The sequence below is a fragment of the Silurus meridionalis genome, chromosome 4 (genome assembly GCF_014805685.1).
Source record: "Silurus meridionalis isolate SWU-2019-XX chromosome 4, ASM1480568v1, whole genome shotgun sequence".
NCBI classification, from domain to species: domain Eukaryota; kingdom Metazoa; phylum Chordata; class Actinopteri; order Siluriformes; family Siluridae; genus Silurus; species Silurus meridionalis.
The window spans coordinates 16456076-16469330 of record NC_060887.1 but is presented as its reverse complement, the minus strand read 5'-3'; the positions used below and the strand labels follow the sequence as shown (position 1 = coordinate 16469330).

Genomic DNA, 13255 nt, shown 5'->3' with positions numbered 1-13255 from the left:
CAGCACAGTGACAGGAATATTCACTGCCATTCTGTCTCAAATCTTTCAACACTGTCTAAAGTTAGCTAAAATCAGGAGGCATTAGCACAGCCTTCCTCATGCTTGCAAAGCTGTGAAAATCCACATTACACTGATAAACTGGGACAAAAGTATAGGAGCCCCTGTGGCTATGCCAGGCAGATTCCGTCTCTCTCTCCTAATTTATTATAGATGCAGTCAGAATGAACAGAGAAGTAACAGGAGGAGGAGACAAACTGCAGCACTTAGAGAATTTGCTATGATATCGGTTTTACATGTAACATCAGAAGGAACAGTGGTTATGCTAGGAAGACGATCTATCATCTCTCTGAGCCATGTCTGAGAAGCTCATCATTAATCATGTGAAACATCTTTTTTTTTACCACGAGCATATTTCGTTTTACTACAAAATCTGAAAACTTTTACCTGATTTCTTGTTTTTTTACGTTTGTTACACTTTAATGTTTCAGATCATCAAACTAATTTAAATATTAGTAAAATATAACACAAGTGAACACAACATGCAGTTTTAAAATAAGGGTTTTTCTTATTGAGGGAAAACAAAATCCAAAACTACATGGCCCTGTGTGAAAAAGTGTTTGCCCCCTAAACCTAATAACTGGTTGGGCCGCCCTTAGCAGCAACAACTGCAATCAAGCGTTTGCGATAACTTGCAATGAGTCTGTTACAGCGCTGTGGAGGAATTTATGGTCACTCATCTATGCAGAATTGTTGTAATTCAGGTACATTGGAAGGTTTTCGAGCATGAACCGCCTTTTTATGGTCATGCCACAGCATCTCAATAGGATTCAGGTCAGGATTTTGACTAGGCCATTCCAAAGTCTTCATTTTGTTTTACTTCAGCCATTCAGAGGTGGACTTGCTGGTGTGTTTAGGATCATTGTCCTGCTGAACCCAAGTTCGCTTATTCTTGAGGTCACGAACAGATGGCCGGATATTCTCCTTTAGGTTTTTTTTATTGTAAACATTTTGGTTCCATTTATCACAGCAAGACTTCCAGGTCCTGAAGCAGCAAAACAGCCCCAGACCATCACACTACCACCACCATATTTTACTGTTGGTATAATGTTCTTTTTCTGAAATGCGGTGTTACTTTTACACCAGACGTAATGGGACACACACCTTCCAAAAGTTCAACTTTTGTCTCGTCAGGCCACAGAGTATTTTCCCAAAAGTCTTGGGGATCATCAAGATGTTTTCTGAAAAAACTCAGACGAGCCTTTATATACTTTTTGCTCAGCAGCGGTTTTGGACCATTTTTCCCAGTCTGTTTCTTATGGTGAAGTCATGAACACTGACCTTAACTGAGGCAAGTGAGGCCTGCAGTTCTTTGGATGTGGTTGTGGGGTCTTTTGTGCCCTCTTGGATGAGTCGTCGCTGTGCTCTTGGGGTAATTTTGGTCGGCTGGCAACTCCTGGGAAGGTTCTCCACCGTTCCATGTTTTTGCCATTTGTGAATAAGGGCTCTCACTGTGGTTTACTGGAGTCTCAAAGCTTTAGAAACGGCTTTATAACCTTTTCCAGACTGATAGATTTCAATTACTTTCTTTCTCATTTGTTTCTTAATTTCTTTGGATCTCGGCATGATGTCTCGCTTTTGAGCAGGGTCTACTTCACTTTGACAGGCAGGTCCTATTTAAGAGATTTCTTGATTGTGAACAGGTGTGGCAGTAATCAGGCCTGGGTGTGGCGAGAAAAACACTTCTTCACACAAACACTTTTTCACACAGTGCCATGTAGTTTGAATTCTGTTTTCCCTCAATAATAAAAAAAACTCTCATTTAAAAACTGCATGTTGTGTTCAACTGTGTTATCTTTTACTAATATTTCAATTAGTTTAATTATCTGAAACATTAACGTGTGAAATCAGGAAGGGGACAAACCCTTTTTCACACCACTGTATATGCAACACTGGGACCTTCTTACGAAACCAATCTCTTGGTTAATATACCTTTACTTCTGTATTTCAATATAGCAACAGCCTGGGAATTTCTCCTAATGCTCCCATAGCCACTTAATCAATCTTATATTGGCCTGTAAACTGAAAGAAATGGAATAAGAAGTATAATCCTTCTATCACTGGATCATCTTTCTATGCAGATGCACACCGACCTACCCGAGAAGTATCCAACAGGGCCCAGCAGGCACTCATAGCATCCGACCTACTGTGCGTCATCCTATCGGCAAGTAAAACATCTCTCAGTGGGGGAGTTTATATGCATGTTTGTGCATGTGTGTGATGGAGGGCATGCAGGTGCTTGGAAGAGATTTTGGTGCAGGAAGAACAACTTGCATACTAAAGAGCTGTCTTTTGGCAAGAATTTAATAGTGGCACATTCAGTTATTCGAATACATCTACAATCTACATATCTACAATTTATGTAACTAAAAATCGAGCTAAACGCTTGTGTGGGTGTTTCATATGATCACTTACTGATCGATATACATCACTTCAGCAGTAAAAAAAAGTGTGTAGAAATGATAAAGAGAACTGCCACAGGTGTGTGTGTGTGTGTGTGTGTGTGTGTGTGTGTGTGTGTGTGTGTGTGTGGGGGGGTTAATAACGTCTGGTTTAATAAAACTGAGTAAACTGAGCTGCACTGTCCTGGCATTTAAGCTGCCTACTAGCAAACAGCACTAAGTGGCTTATTTACCATGAGTTTTGCTGGTGGAAGCTCAGCAAATTCAGATTAACTCATTTATTTGTGTGAAACATAGTGAGATTTTCTTACAAAACAAAAGCAGTCAGTTTGCAGAACTGTCATGATTTTTTTTTTTTTTTTTTTTTTATAAATGTGTTCATTAATAACAAAATAAACAAAACTTTTTTGCAGCCGAAGATGTAAATCAATCAGGCCTGCAGCTATTTCCCATTCCTTTGACTAAATGCACGGAGAATCACTCACCATTGCCGCACATGAACAATTACACAAATATAATGTCTGTTTGGAATATGATTTAAAGAAATAAATACAGCTTTATTTACACTGAGGCACAAGGTAGTTGTGTGAACAAGAAAGAAGTCTCGTTAGCTTCTGTGGTCAGGGTACAATGGATGCTGATGTAAAAGCATGGCGAATTCTTGAAATTTACCAAATAATCCCTCCTTAATCCGGGCGAGTAGAAAAGGCCAGAGAAAAGAAATTCTAAAATCTTTTAACCAACGCTGCTCTTTCATTTGCAGTCGGGACACATTTTACAATAAAAGCTATAAATAACGACAAGCAAATCGTGAAAATGAGAAACGCAAAGCCACATAGTGGCTTCCAATAAATATTTAAACATGTATCACAAATATTTCCGTGCTGATCATCATACAGTACAGTATATCCACCATAAGAAGTCATTCCAAGACAGCTAAATGTTACACAGAGTATTACCATGTAAGAAGATGCTACAAGAACGTTCCATGTGGTAATCATTATAAAAATCAACACAGAATTTCCAAAATCCCTAGAAATTTAAAGTGATTTCCCCTTTCAGAATTCCTAAATGCAGACAAACGCTCATTCTTGTGCTCTTCCAGTGGACCTGTTTCCTCCCCTAAAATCACTGGCAGGAAGATACAAGCTCTCCATACCGGTCCGCTCTCATATACATGCCTGTTTTGGTGTTTCCTCCCTTATAGGTGATGCGCTGCACGGCGTCCAGGAGAGACTCCTTGTCCCTGTAGGAGTTGAGCTTGAACTCAGTCCTGGCATCATCACTAAACTGAACAATGGCCACCTGTCAGAAAAGGAAATTAAGAGTGTTTATCATGCCTGTGGTCTTGGATTTGTGCTTTGCTGAATTTAGTGTGAGCCAAGCTAAACCGTAGAATCTTTTTGACCTTCAAATGGAAAGCTCCAGTGTGCTATTTCCCTAAATGCTCTGCTGCATTCATGTATAAGACTGACTAGAGTGTTTGAGAATGAGTGGCGCTGGCAGCATTCTGATCTTTTCTCTGATTTTCGTTGGTCTTATTGACATTCTTTTGAGTGATGTGGTGTTTTCTTTGTAGCACATCCATGACTTGTTGCACGGTACCCTGATGAGGTTGTTGAGTCGTGATGAATATCTTTTGGCTCTGGTCTACTGTGTCTAGACTGGTAATATTTTAACTTCATTCTTTCCCTCTGGACCGGGCTAAACATTAGCCAGTGTGGTCTTTACAGTCTGCCTAGAAATAGCCTTCCTTATGACGCTTGGGGTAAATAACCCCAGCTATTATGCTATATAGAAACACGTTATGTTTGTATACATACTGCAAGCTAAAGAGCGCTCATTATTGAAATATAGGTTGTGTATTGTAGTTGTACAGTATATATATATATATATATATATATATATATATATATATATATATATATATATATAGTACAGACCAAAAGTTTGGACACACCTTCTCATTCAAAGAGTTTTCTTTATTTTCATGACTATGAAAAAAGTAGATTCACACTGAAGGCATCGAGGGCTATTTGACCAAGAAGGAGAGTGATGGGGTGCTGCGCCAGATGACCTGGCCTCCACAGTCACCGGACCTGAACCCAATCGAGATGGTTTAGGGGTGAGCTGGACCGCAGAGTGCAGCATCTCTCGGGGAACTCCTTCAAGACTGTTGGAAGACCATTTCAGGTGACTACCTCTTGAAGCTCATCAAGAGAATGCCAAGAGTGTGCAAAGCAGTAATCAAAGCAAAAGGTGGCTACTTTGAAGAACCTAGAATATGACATTTTTCAGTTGTTTCACACTTTTTTGTTATGTATATAATTCCATATATAATTCCACATGTGTTAATTCATAGTTTTGATGCCTTCAGTGTGAATCTACAATTTTCATAGTCATGAAAATAAAGAAAACTCTTTGAATGAGAAGGTGTGTCCAAACTTTTGATCTGTACTGTATATATATATATATATATATATATATATATATATATATATATATATATATATATATATATATATAAAATCTCTATTTTTAAACGATCCTCAACAAACCTGAGTTCCATCAGGACCAATAATGTCCAAAGCGCCAGTGGTGCTGTACAGGAAGCGGATGATCTTCTGGAAGTTGTCATCTCCTATGCTCCAGGAGCCGTCTACCAAGAACACCAACTCTGCTTTGGCTGCTTTACAAACTGAGAGAGGAAAAGGAGTGTGCGTGAAAGAGAGAGTAAGGGGATGTGTGTGTGTGTGTGTGTGTGTGTGTGTGTGTGTGTGTGTGTGTGTTGGGGAGGGGAGGGTGGTGTGAGTGAGATTTCACAGAAAGACGAAAAATCTCATTATTTTATAGATGTTGCAATACAACAGATGATCCCCATATTCGCAAGACTGCCTATTTTTCTTCAAATTTTGGGTCTTTGACAAGACCTCTATTACCACAGGCCAGATAGCGCTAAGCTGCTAATTAATTCCTAGCTACCTTTCTCTCTCTATTTTTTGCCAAAGTGTTTTCGCCTTCAAAGCGTTTAATGCTAAAGAGATTTCCTAGCATCAGTGGGGTAATAGAGAACACCCTGGGGATACACTTAGCCATGAGATATATGGGTTCATACATTTCCTGAGTGCTGTGTTTAGCTTTTTCTTTATTTGCTATTTTACTTTTAATGAAATTTAAATTTACGGTATTAAAACACAGAGGGACAGGAAACAAATTTATTTTCCTGTACTGCAGATTCCTCAATCAAATTTCCTTATATCATGTGTATACGTGTCCATTAGGACTGAACACTGTATGTATTCACTGTTAATACAGACTTCTAAATCTGGCTGTGGTTATGAATAGTAAAGCTCTGTACAGTATATCTGTCTTTGTCAATTGTGTACAATAACAGTTTTTCAGCATATTTATTGAATTATGTGGCTCAAAGCCTAAGAAAAGTTCAGCTGTCAGATCAGACATGCATTAGTTAAAGGTCACACAGCTCATAGGGACTAAGAAGACCAACATAAAACAAACCCACTTGGTGAAAATACTACAACATTTTTTCCCTTTTCCACCACCCTTCCTGTATGTAGATCTTTTTTTTCCATGTTACCTTCTTTAGCTGATGGAATGGTGGGAATCGGAGCAGTGGTGGGAGGTGGAGTTGGTGGCTGGGTTGGAGCTGGAACTATAAAAAAAACAATATCAATAAGTAAAAAGATAAATCACACAATGTCTCAACAAAAAGCCACTTGTGTGACTTCACGTCTATGAAAGGATACGCTGCCCGATTCTGCGCTGGTTCAATCCGATTCCCAGACAGTGACAGAAAGCGTGCAGACAGAATGCAGCTCTTTTTACCTCATTGGCTAGAAAGCAGTCTGAATCATTGACCTGTTACTGCTGCCACTCACTGACACACAGATATGTGTGTGGGCAGAAAGTGGAGAATTGCTGAAACACTGCAGCTGCCCAGAAACTGAGAGGAAATGTAGTATGCCTACAACTTCCCCTTTTAACCTGGTAGCCATATCCGATTTGATCTAAAGTGAGTCGTTTCTGTGACAGTGACTGACTTACGTGTGGTGTCCATGATGGTGACAGCAGGGCCCTCCATGCTCTGTAGCTGGGTGTAGACGCTGATCTTGTACTGTGTGTTAGGGGACAGGTTGAAGAAACACTGCCTGGAGGTACCGCCACTTACAGTGTGCTCCTGTCTGTGGCCATCTGCAAGTCAAAAACAACATGGGGTGAGTGGAGAACACATACCCCGAGGAGACACAACACGCGTGTTCAGTCATAACCTAATTAGAACGAAACTGAATCCACATTATTAAAATGAGCTGGATCAGGTGACTAAATCCCACAGGGCAGCGCATCCTCAGCAAGACAATGAAACATAATTCAGCACAGGCCTGTACTCTACTACAAAGGCAAAATAAGTCTGGTGCAGTTACAGTTACTCCTTGTCAGCCCCTGACACTTCTATCCTACAGTATAAGAAACAATGTGAATAAAATTGGATATGAGAAAGTTGCGTATGGTCAAAGTCAAGACACTGAATGATAAAAGACAGGTTTTCTAATAGCTGCTATTCATCACCTTTGAAAGCTGTAATTATTTTCTAAAGCCATACTGGAGTTGGGAGAAATGAAAAATGCACTAGGTTCATATAATCAGATGAGGTCAAGGAAAAGTGAATTATACGAAAGATTCGATCTTTTCTTACTTTACATGCCCAAATCATGTGTTCCCTTCCTCTCCTTTTATGTAGTTAGTTCTCTCCTTTCTTCTTGTACAAATTTTCCCACTATTTTCACTGCCAAAACGTTTACTTCATACATTTTCAATTACCTGTCCTGGTGCTGACTACTCAAACCAGATGCACTGTACTGCTGACACACAAAGGTTTGCTATGTTGATGCTATGGTGTATGGTTTAGAGACAGTGGCATTGACAATAAGACAGGAAACGGAGGCTGGAGGTGGCTGAGTTGATGATGCTGAGATTATCATTGGGAGTGATGGGGATGGACAGGATTAGAAACAAGGGACCGTGCATGTAGGACGTTATAAAGACGTGGTAAGAAAGAGCGATTGAGATGGTTTGGACATGTGTAAAGGAGAAACATGGAGTACATAGGTAGAAGAATGCTGCCGAGAAGAAGGAAAAGACTTTTCAAGGAGGAGGTTTATGGATGTGGTGAGGGAAGACGTGCAGGTAGTTGGTTTGAAAGAGGCAGATGTAGAGAACAGGGGGGGTATGGAGACAGAAGATTTTCTCAAAGGTTTATCTTACAGCTCCAATCTCTGAACTCTAGTGTACGTTAAAATTGATAGCCCTCTATAAAGACACGTTCATTTTCTGCATCTCTCCCCATGACGCTGATAATATTACAACCCGGAATAATCATAATCTGCTAACAAGACTGATCAAATATGCTTTCAATCACATTTGTTCGCTGTGTTCTGAGCTTCTCAAACAATAGGATGGGACGTTTCATTATTTCAGACTTGCTGGAAAATAATTTGAGGGTTTGGTGAGACTTGCTGGTTGATCAATATATGGTCACATTTCTGAAAATAGCACATACTTCCTCAGTTTTCTCATACATGTACAATGCAAGCATGCACACATGTAAGTCTTGTGGATAACACATGCAAGGTATTGCCCCAGAAAGTACGTTGATAATGTTCACTCTGTGTTGTTTATTGCTCCTACTGACATCCATAAACTAAAATGCAATTAAGAATTGCTCATACATCTTTCGAGTGAAGCTTGGTTTCAAATGTATATCTGACTGTATGAGTTATACATTAGACTCTTACAGAGCACCTGCACAAAAAGAGCATCTAAGTGATTCATTGCTGATGGCATTTCGTGTTTCGAACAATTCATACATAATATCATTATACACAATGCAGCTCGAAGCCGGATCTGGTTTCAATAGTGCCACTGTGCTGAAATCTCCTGTGCTACGAGTCCTGAATGTCAAATGAAATAGCGGATTTACAAGACTTTCCACGGGAGCAAGAAAACGCGAGGGCTTCGGGGATGGGAAGAAATAAAATGCATTAAATGAGAGCAGTGCTGTTTCAAATCAGAAAATAAGTCCTGTCAGAGCCTGCCATCAAAGAACAAAGAAGGAGTACGATGACTACGCTGGGAAGAGTCAAAAGCATATCTGATTCTTTCAAATCAACAAACTATGGTTTCTTTTGATGAAATATGTTTGAGAGTGTGTTATGTGTGTGTGTGTGTGTGTGTGTGTGTGTGTGTGTGTGTGTGTGTGTGTGTGTGTGTGTAAGACTCACTGAGCAGGGACTCGATGATGACCCTGTAGAGGGAGGCCTGGCTGACAGGCTGCCACTGTGCACACATGCTGTTCATCCGCACCTGGTAGGTACTGAGTCCACTGACTCCCAGAAACACTGCAACACACAACAAAAATCATCAGGTTACAAACATAGGACATCCAAATTCTATAGAAAAGGTCTCCAAATATTAACCAAGGAAACTGGATGTACGATAGAGCTCATGGTGCAATCATATTTCTATACCTAATTGAATTCAGCAACTCCAATGAGGACCAAAAGTCTGAGATGACAATAAAAAAAAACAGCCAATTTTTTTTATAGATTTGAAACTAAGAAACAAAATGTTCAATATGTTAAATATTTAATTTTCAAGACTCTTATATAGGTCCCTATTTAAATGAATCATCTTTGTGAAGTTGGATATGTTAACTGCTCTGTGCAAAAGGTCAAAATTTTCCTCATGCATAATCTCTTCTATTGAAGCATGTGTTCACTTTTATGCATTTAATTCAAAAATAGATGATAAGGTTTTGTATGCTGCCATTAAAGTGAAAAGCCCACATACCAAATACAAGTAAATATGAAATGTATTAAACCATTTTACTTATATGGTTGTCAATTATATATATGTAAATAAAGAAAATAAAAAATAAAGAAAAAAATAAAGAAAATGCTTGAAGTATAAGAAAATTGAAGTATTTTCATACTATAGAATGGTGTACATATAATTTATTTTTAACACTCAATATCATCATTAACTATACAAATTCAACAAGTTTTAAGTTTGTTGTTAAAGCTTTGAAGTGAACACCAGCACTCCTATCAAATGCTGTTCTATAAGTGGTCCTTTCAAAAGACTAACCAGATATTTTTTTCTTCAGAAACCACACAGAATGTGCTGTGTCAAATAAGACTAAAGCAAAAGAAAAAAAAAGAAAACAGTCTTTCTTTGGAATTAACACATTTTAGTACAAACCAAAACCACAAGCCACATGGTCTACATTACTCAGTACAATACTCGCCTTCTGGTTTACCGTAAAACAGAGTGCAGATTTTAATATTTAATCACAGTTTCAGCTACGATGTTCACTCCCTGCGGATGAAATCTGGTTCCTGCACCATGACAAACATCTACGCACATCGATAACATTTGTTGACATGAATATTCACCGGAAAATCTTTCTATTCACAAACGGTGCATGTAGGAGGCTGAATATAAAATGACAAACCTTTTTTTTTTTTTGCTGTCCAAAGTACCTTGACACAGCATAAAGATTCAGAACCGAACATATGGCACAATACAGAAGATTAGCCTTCAGGGTTTTGAATAATGCATGCCACAAACCTTCCCTTTCTTATATAAGCTACATTATTTTAATGAGCTTTGTTCATGCTGAGAGGAGCTTCTGGCTTGGGACGATAAAACAGAGTCCATCAAAAAAAAAAAAAAAAAAAAATTCTGCTTTTGTGAGTTTAATTATTTAAAGGTCAAATTAGAACTATAGGAAATGTTGATGGAGAAAGCATTAAGCCGAAATTGTATACAAGTATTAATAGTATCATATAGTTAATGCATATCATTTGCATCCATAACCCTTAATAGGGGAGACTGAAAATGTGTTTGCATGTATTGCTTACAGAAGCCTTCCAGTTTCTTTCAGATGATGCAAACAGGAGGTAAATAGCTTTTTTTCAAGTGGGTAGGCAGAATTATTTTGTCATCATAAGAACATTTTAGCACTGTCATCCTTACAGTGACACCTATGAAAAGCTTCCTAAGAAGGATCTGATGATGGGTGGCTGATATGTCCTTCAGGGTGTTTTAGGCAGCTATCTGACAAAAGGGACCTTCCTTATAAAGGCAGCTCAAGACTTCGGCATCCCAGCACTGCTCCTGCTTATCTAGAGAAGGTACATTTAGAGCCTGGCACAGTGGCACAGCAGAATTCTTTTGTGCACCCGCAGGCCTCTGAGAAAGAAAAAAAAAACGATCTACTTCTCTATTTGATGAGAAACGCTCAGAAATGTATTAGTTTGTGATACACCCTGCGCTATCACATTTATATGCAAAGAACGGTTATTACAGTAGCTGCATATCTGAACATTAATATTATTTTGGCTGTCTGTCATGAAACTATTTCTATTTCAGAAAGAGTTCTTAACAGTTTGATTATCACAGCATCATGTCTCCAGATTAAAAAAATTGATTAATGGTTATGAGAAGCATCACAAAAGAAAAATCTTTGGATCACAAGCCTTATACCTAGAAAAGAAGCTGCAATGATTATGACTATGGCTATGATACTGAACATTCTTTCAACACATTTTGAATTGCTTCATATTATCATATATGACTGTAGTAATGATTTATAATCCTACTTAGAGTTTTAGTTGATTTGGTTTTGCATGGCTTCTTCCTCTGTCATCTCAGAAAAAAAAAAATTGGCCTATCATCATCGTCATCAAATCCCGACATTGCCACAGCTATTTGTAGTTGAGAGACACAGGGAGCAAAATTGGCTGTACTTCTTTTTATAGAAGAGATGGGATATTCTCTTCTCCCTATGAGTAGGATTGCAAAGGGGCATTTCTGTAAAATGTCCGGAAACTTTCTGTGGAAACTTAATCTTGGGAATTACGAAAATATTCCAAGTTAGAAACTTACCACGAATAAATGGAATTTTACAGGAATGTATAACAAATACATTTAGGTTCTCTGAAATTCCCAGTTTATTCCCATTAATTCCTGTAAATGCCTATATATATTACAATTAATTCCCATATTTCCCCTCATAAATTTTCCAGTTTTGAAAATTCCCAGTTTTTTGCAACCCTTTGATGAGCTCATGTATGTGGAAGAGGGCAGATAAGCTCTTTCTGCCGAGCGTCACACTGCCCTGTAAGCCAACATGGGGGGTGGGTTGTAAGTGGGAGGGGGAAAAAAAAAAAAAAAAGTTCTATGCTTTACTGTCACTAAAGGAGACCGACATCTAGTATTACTAAATGCAGTAGTGTCACGTAGGAAATCTACAAAGACAAAGCTTATGTGGCATATTGGGGACTTAATGCCACAATGTGTTCAGTGCTCTAAATATCCATATATAGATCTGTATCAGATTTCAATAAAAAAATGGAGCATGGCTTTTTTTTTATTAATTTACTTTTTTTATCTTTTAATAATTCTTTTTTTTAACTTACATATCGCTTTTCTTAGTTGGTTCTATTTCCCAAAATATAAAAAAAACTTGCAGCCTATTTGAACCCACTACCTCCAGGCAGTTACTTAGATCGCTGTAAATATGTAACAGGTTCATGTATGTTCGTGCCACATCAATTCTCCTAAAAAATACTTTTACATAACATTTTTTTCTAAAATGAATAGAGCTCAGATCAATATGCGTGTCTGTTGAAACATATGATGTACTAATATTCAGTTTTATCTTTATTTTGTGTGCGTCACAGAGAGACTCACGTGTCCTGGCATTGCCGGTGAGCGGCTCGCTAGAGCCTGTTGTGTACGAAGAAATGACCTTAACGCTGTACTCGGTGCCAGTCAGCAGGTTGAGAATCAGCAATGTGTTCACATCTTCTCCTACAAACGTCTCCAGAGCAGGACCCGACACTGAACACAGCACAAAACAAACAAGCTGTAACACACATACTCACCACTTCCTGCGTGCATACAGTATACTAGCTCAAACCGATGCACATTTCAATTTTAGCTTTCGATAAATGAAATCTGCATGTATTCACTACTTAGCAACTCCATCACACAAACTAATTTTACCTGAAGGGTGTTAATCAGGCAGGGATTTAGATTGCTCCATTGCACAGAATAGTACAAAAGAAAAAGACAATCAGAGTTCAGCGTAGCAGAAGCCCAACTAATGAAAAAGGAAAACAGCACAGAACAAAGTCTGCCCACACCAATAACTTCACACAAAGATCAGAGACTAAACAAAAGAGTGGATAATAAAGAAACAGCTGATCCACACAAATCTAGAGAATATTAAAGTATAGATTCTCTTGACCCTTTACTCGATACACACACCAGGCAGGTTTTTGATATCCAACAGCCAAAAATGAGCAGCAGATTTATGATCTATTTGCAGTGTGTGCAGCTCTGCGTATTTAAGAAGTTATTAAATGTAGGTGGAGTATCCACTTCTCTCCACCACAGACTCCACTTTTACTGTAAATCAAAAGTTTATAGAAGCTCGATTGTAGTCTTCGCTCTAAGGGCTTCAGCGCAAAGAGTCTCTGTTTACGGCTGTAACGATTCCCGCAGATGGAAAAATGGTCATATTCCGACAGGCAGATGTAGAAACAGATGTCTGCGTGCATGTAGCTTCACAATTTCAGCAGCAGCGTTTACTCAATTTGGCCTTGTCATACACATTACTAGCTTTCTTTCAAACCCCAAAGGCATTCCAATATGTAAATTAGATCAACTATGGAAATATTAGCATCCTTTACAGAGGCAAAAAATAATAA

General features: G+C 38.5%; 1 protein-coding gene across 1 annotated transcript in view; it reads right to left on the bottom strand.

Moving 5' to 3' along the window:
* Nucleotides 1–13255, bottom strand: part of col14a1a (collagen, type XIV, alpha 1a) — a 91820-nt gene that overhangs the window by 32650 nt on the left and 45915 nt on the right. Inside the window, 6 exon segments of the mRNA XM_046846347.1 lie at nucleotides 3641–3764; nucleotides 5018–5157; nucleotides 6058–6132; nucleotides 6525–6671; nucleotides 8759–8875; nucleotides 12234–12383. Of these exon segments, the coding sequence (XP_046702303.1) occupies nucleotides 3641–3764; nucleotides 5018–5157; nucleotides 6058–6132; nucleotides 6525–6671; nucleotides 8759–8875; nucleotides 12234–12383 (753 nt within the window).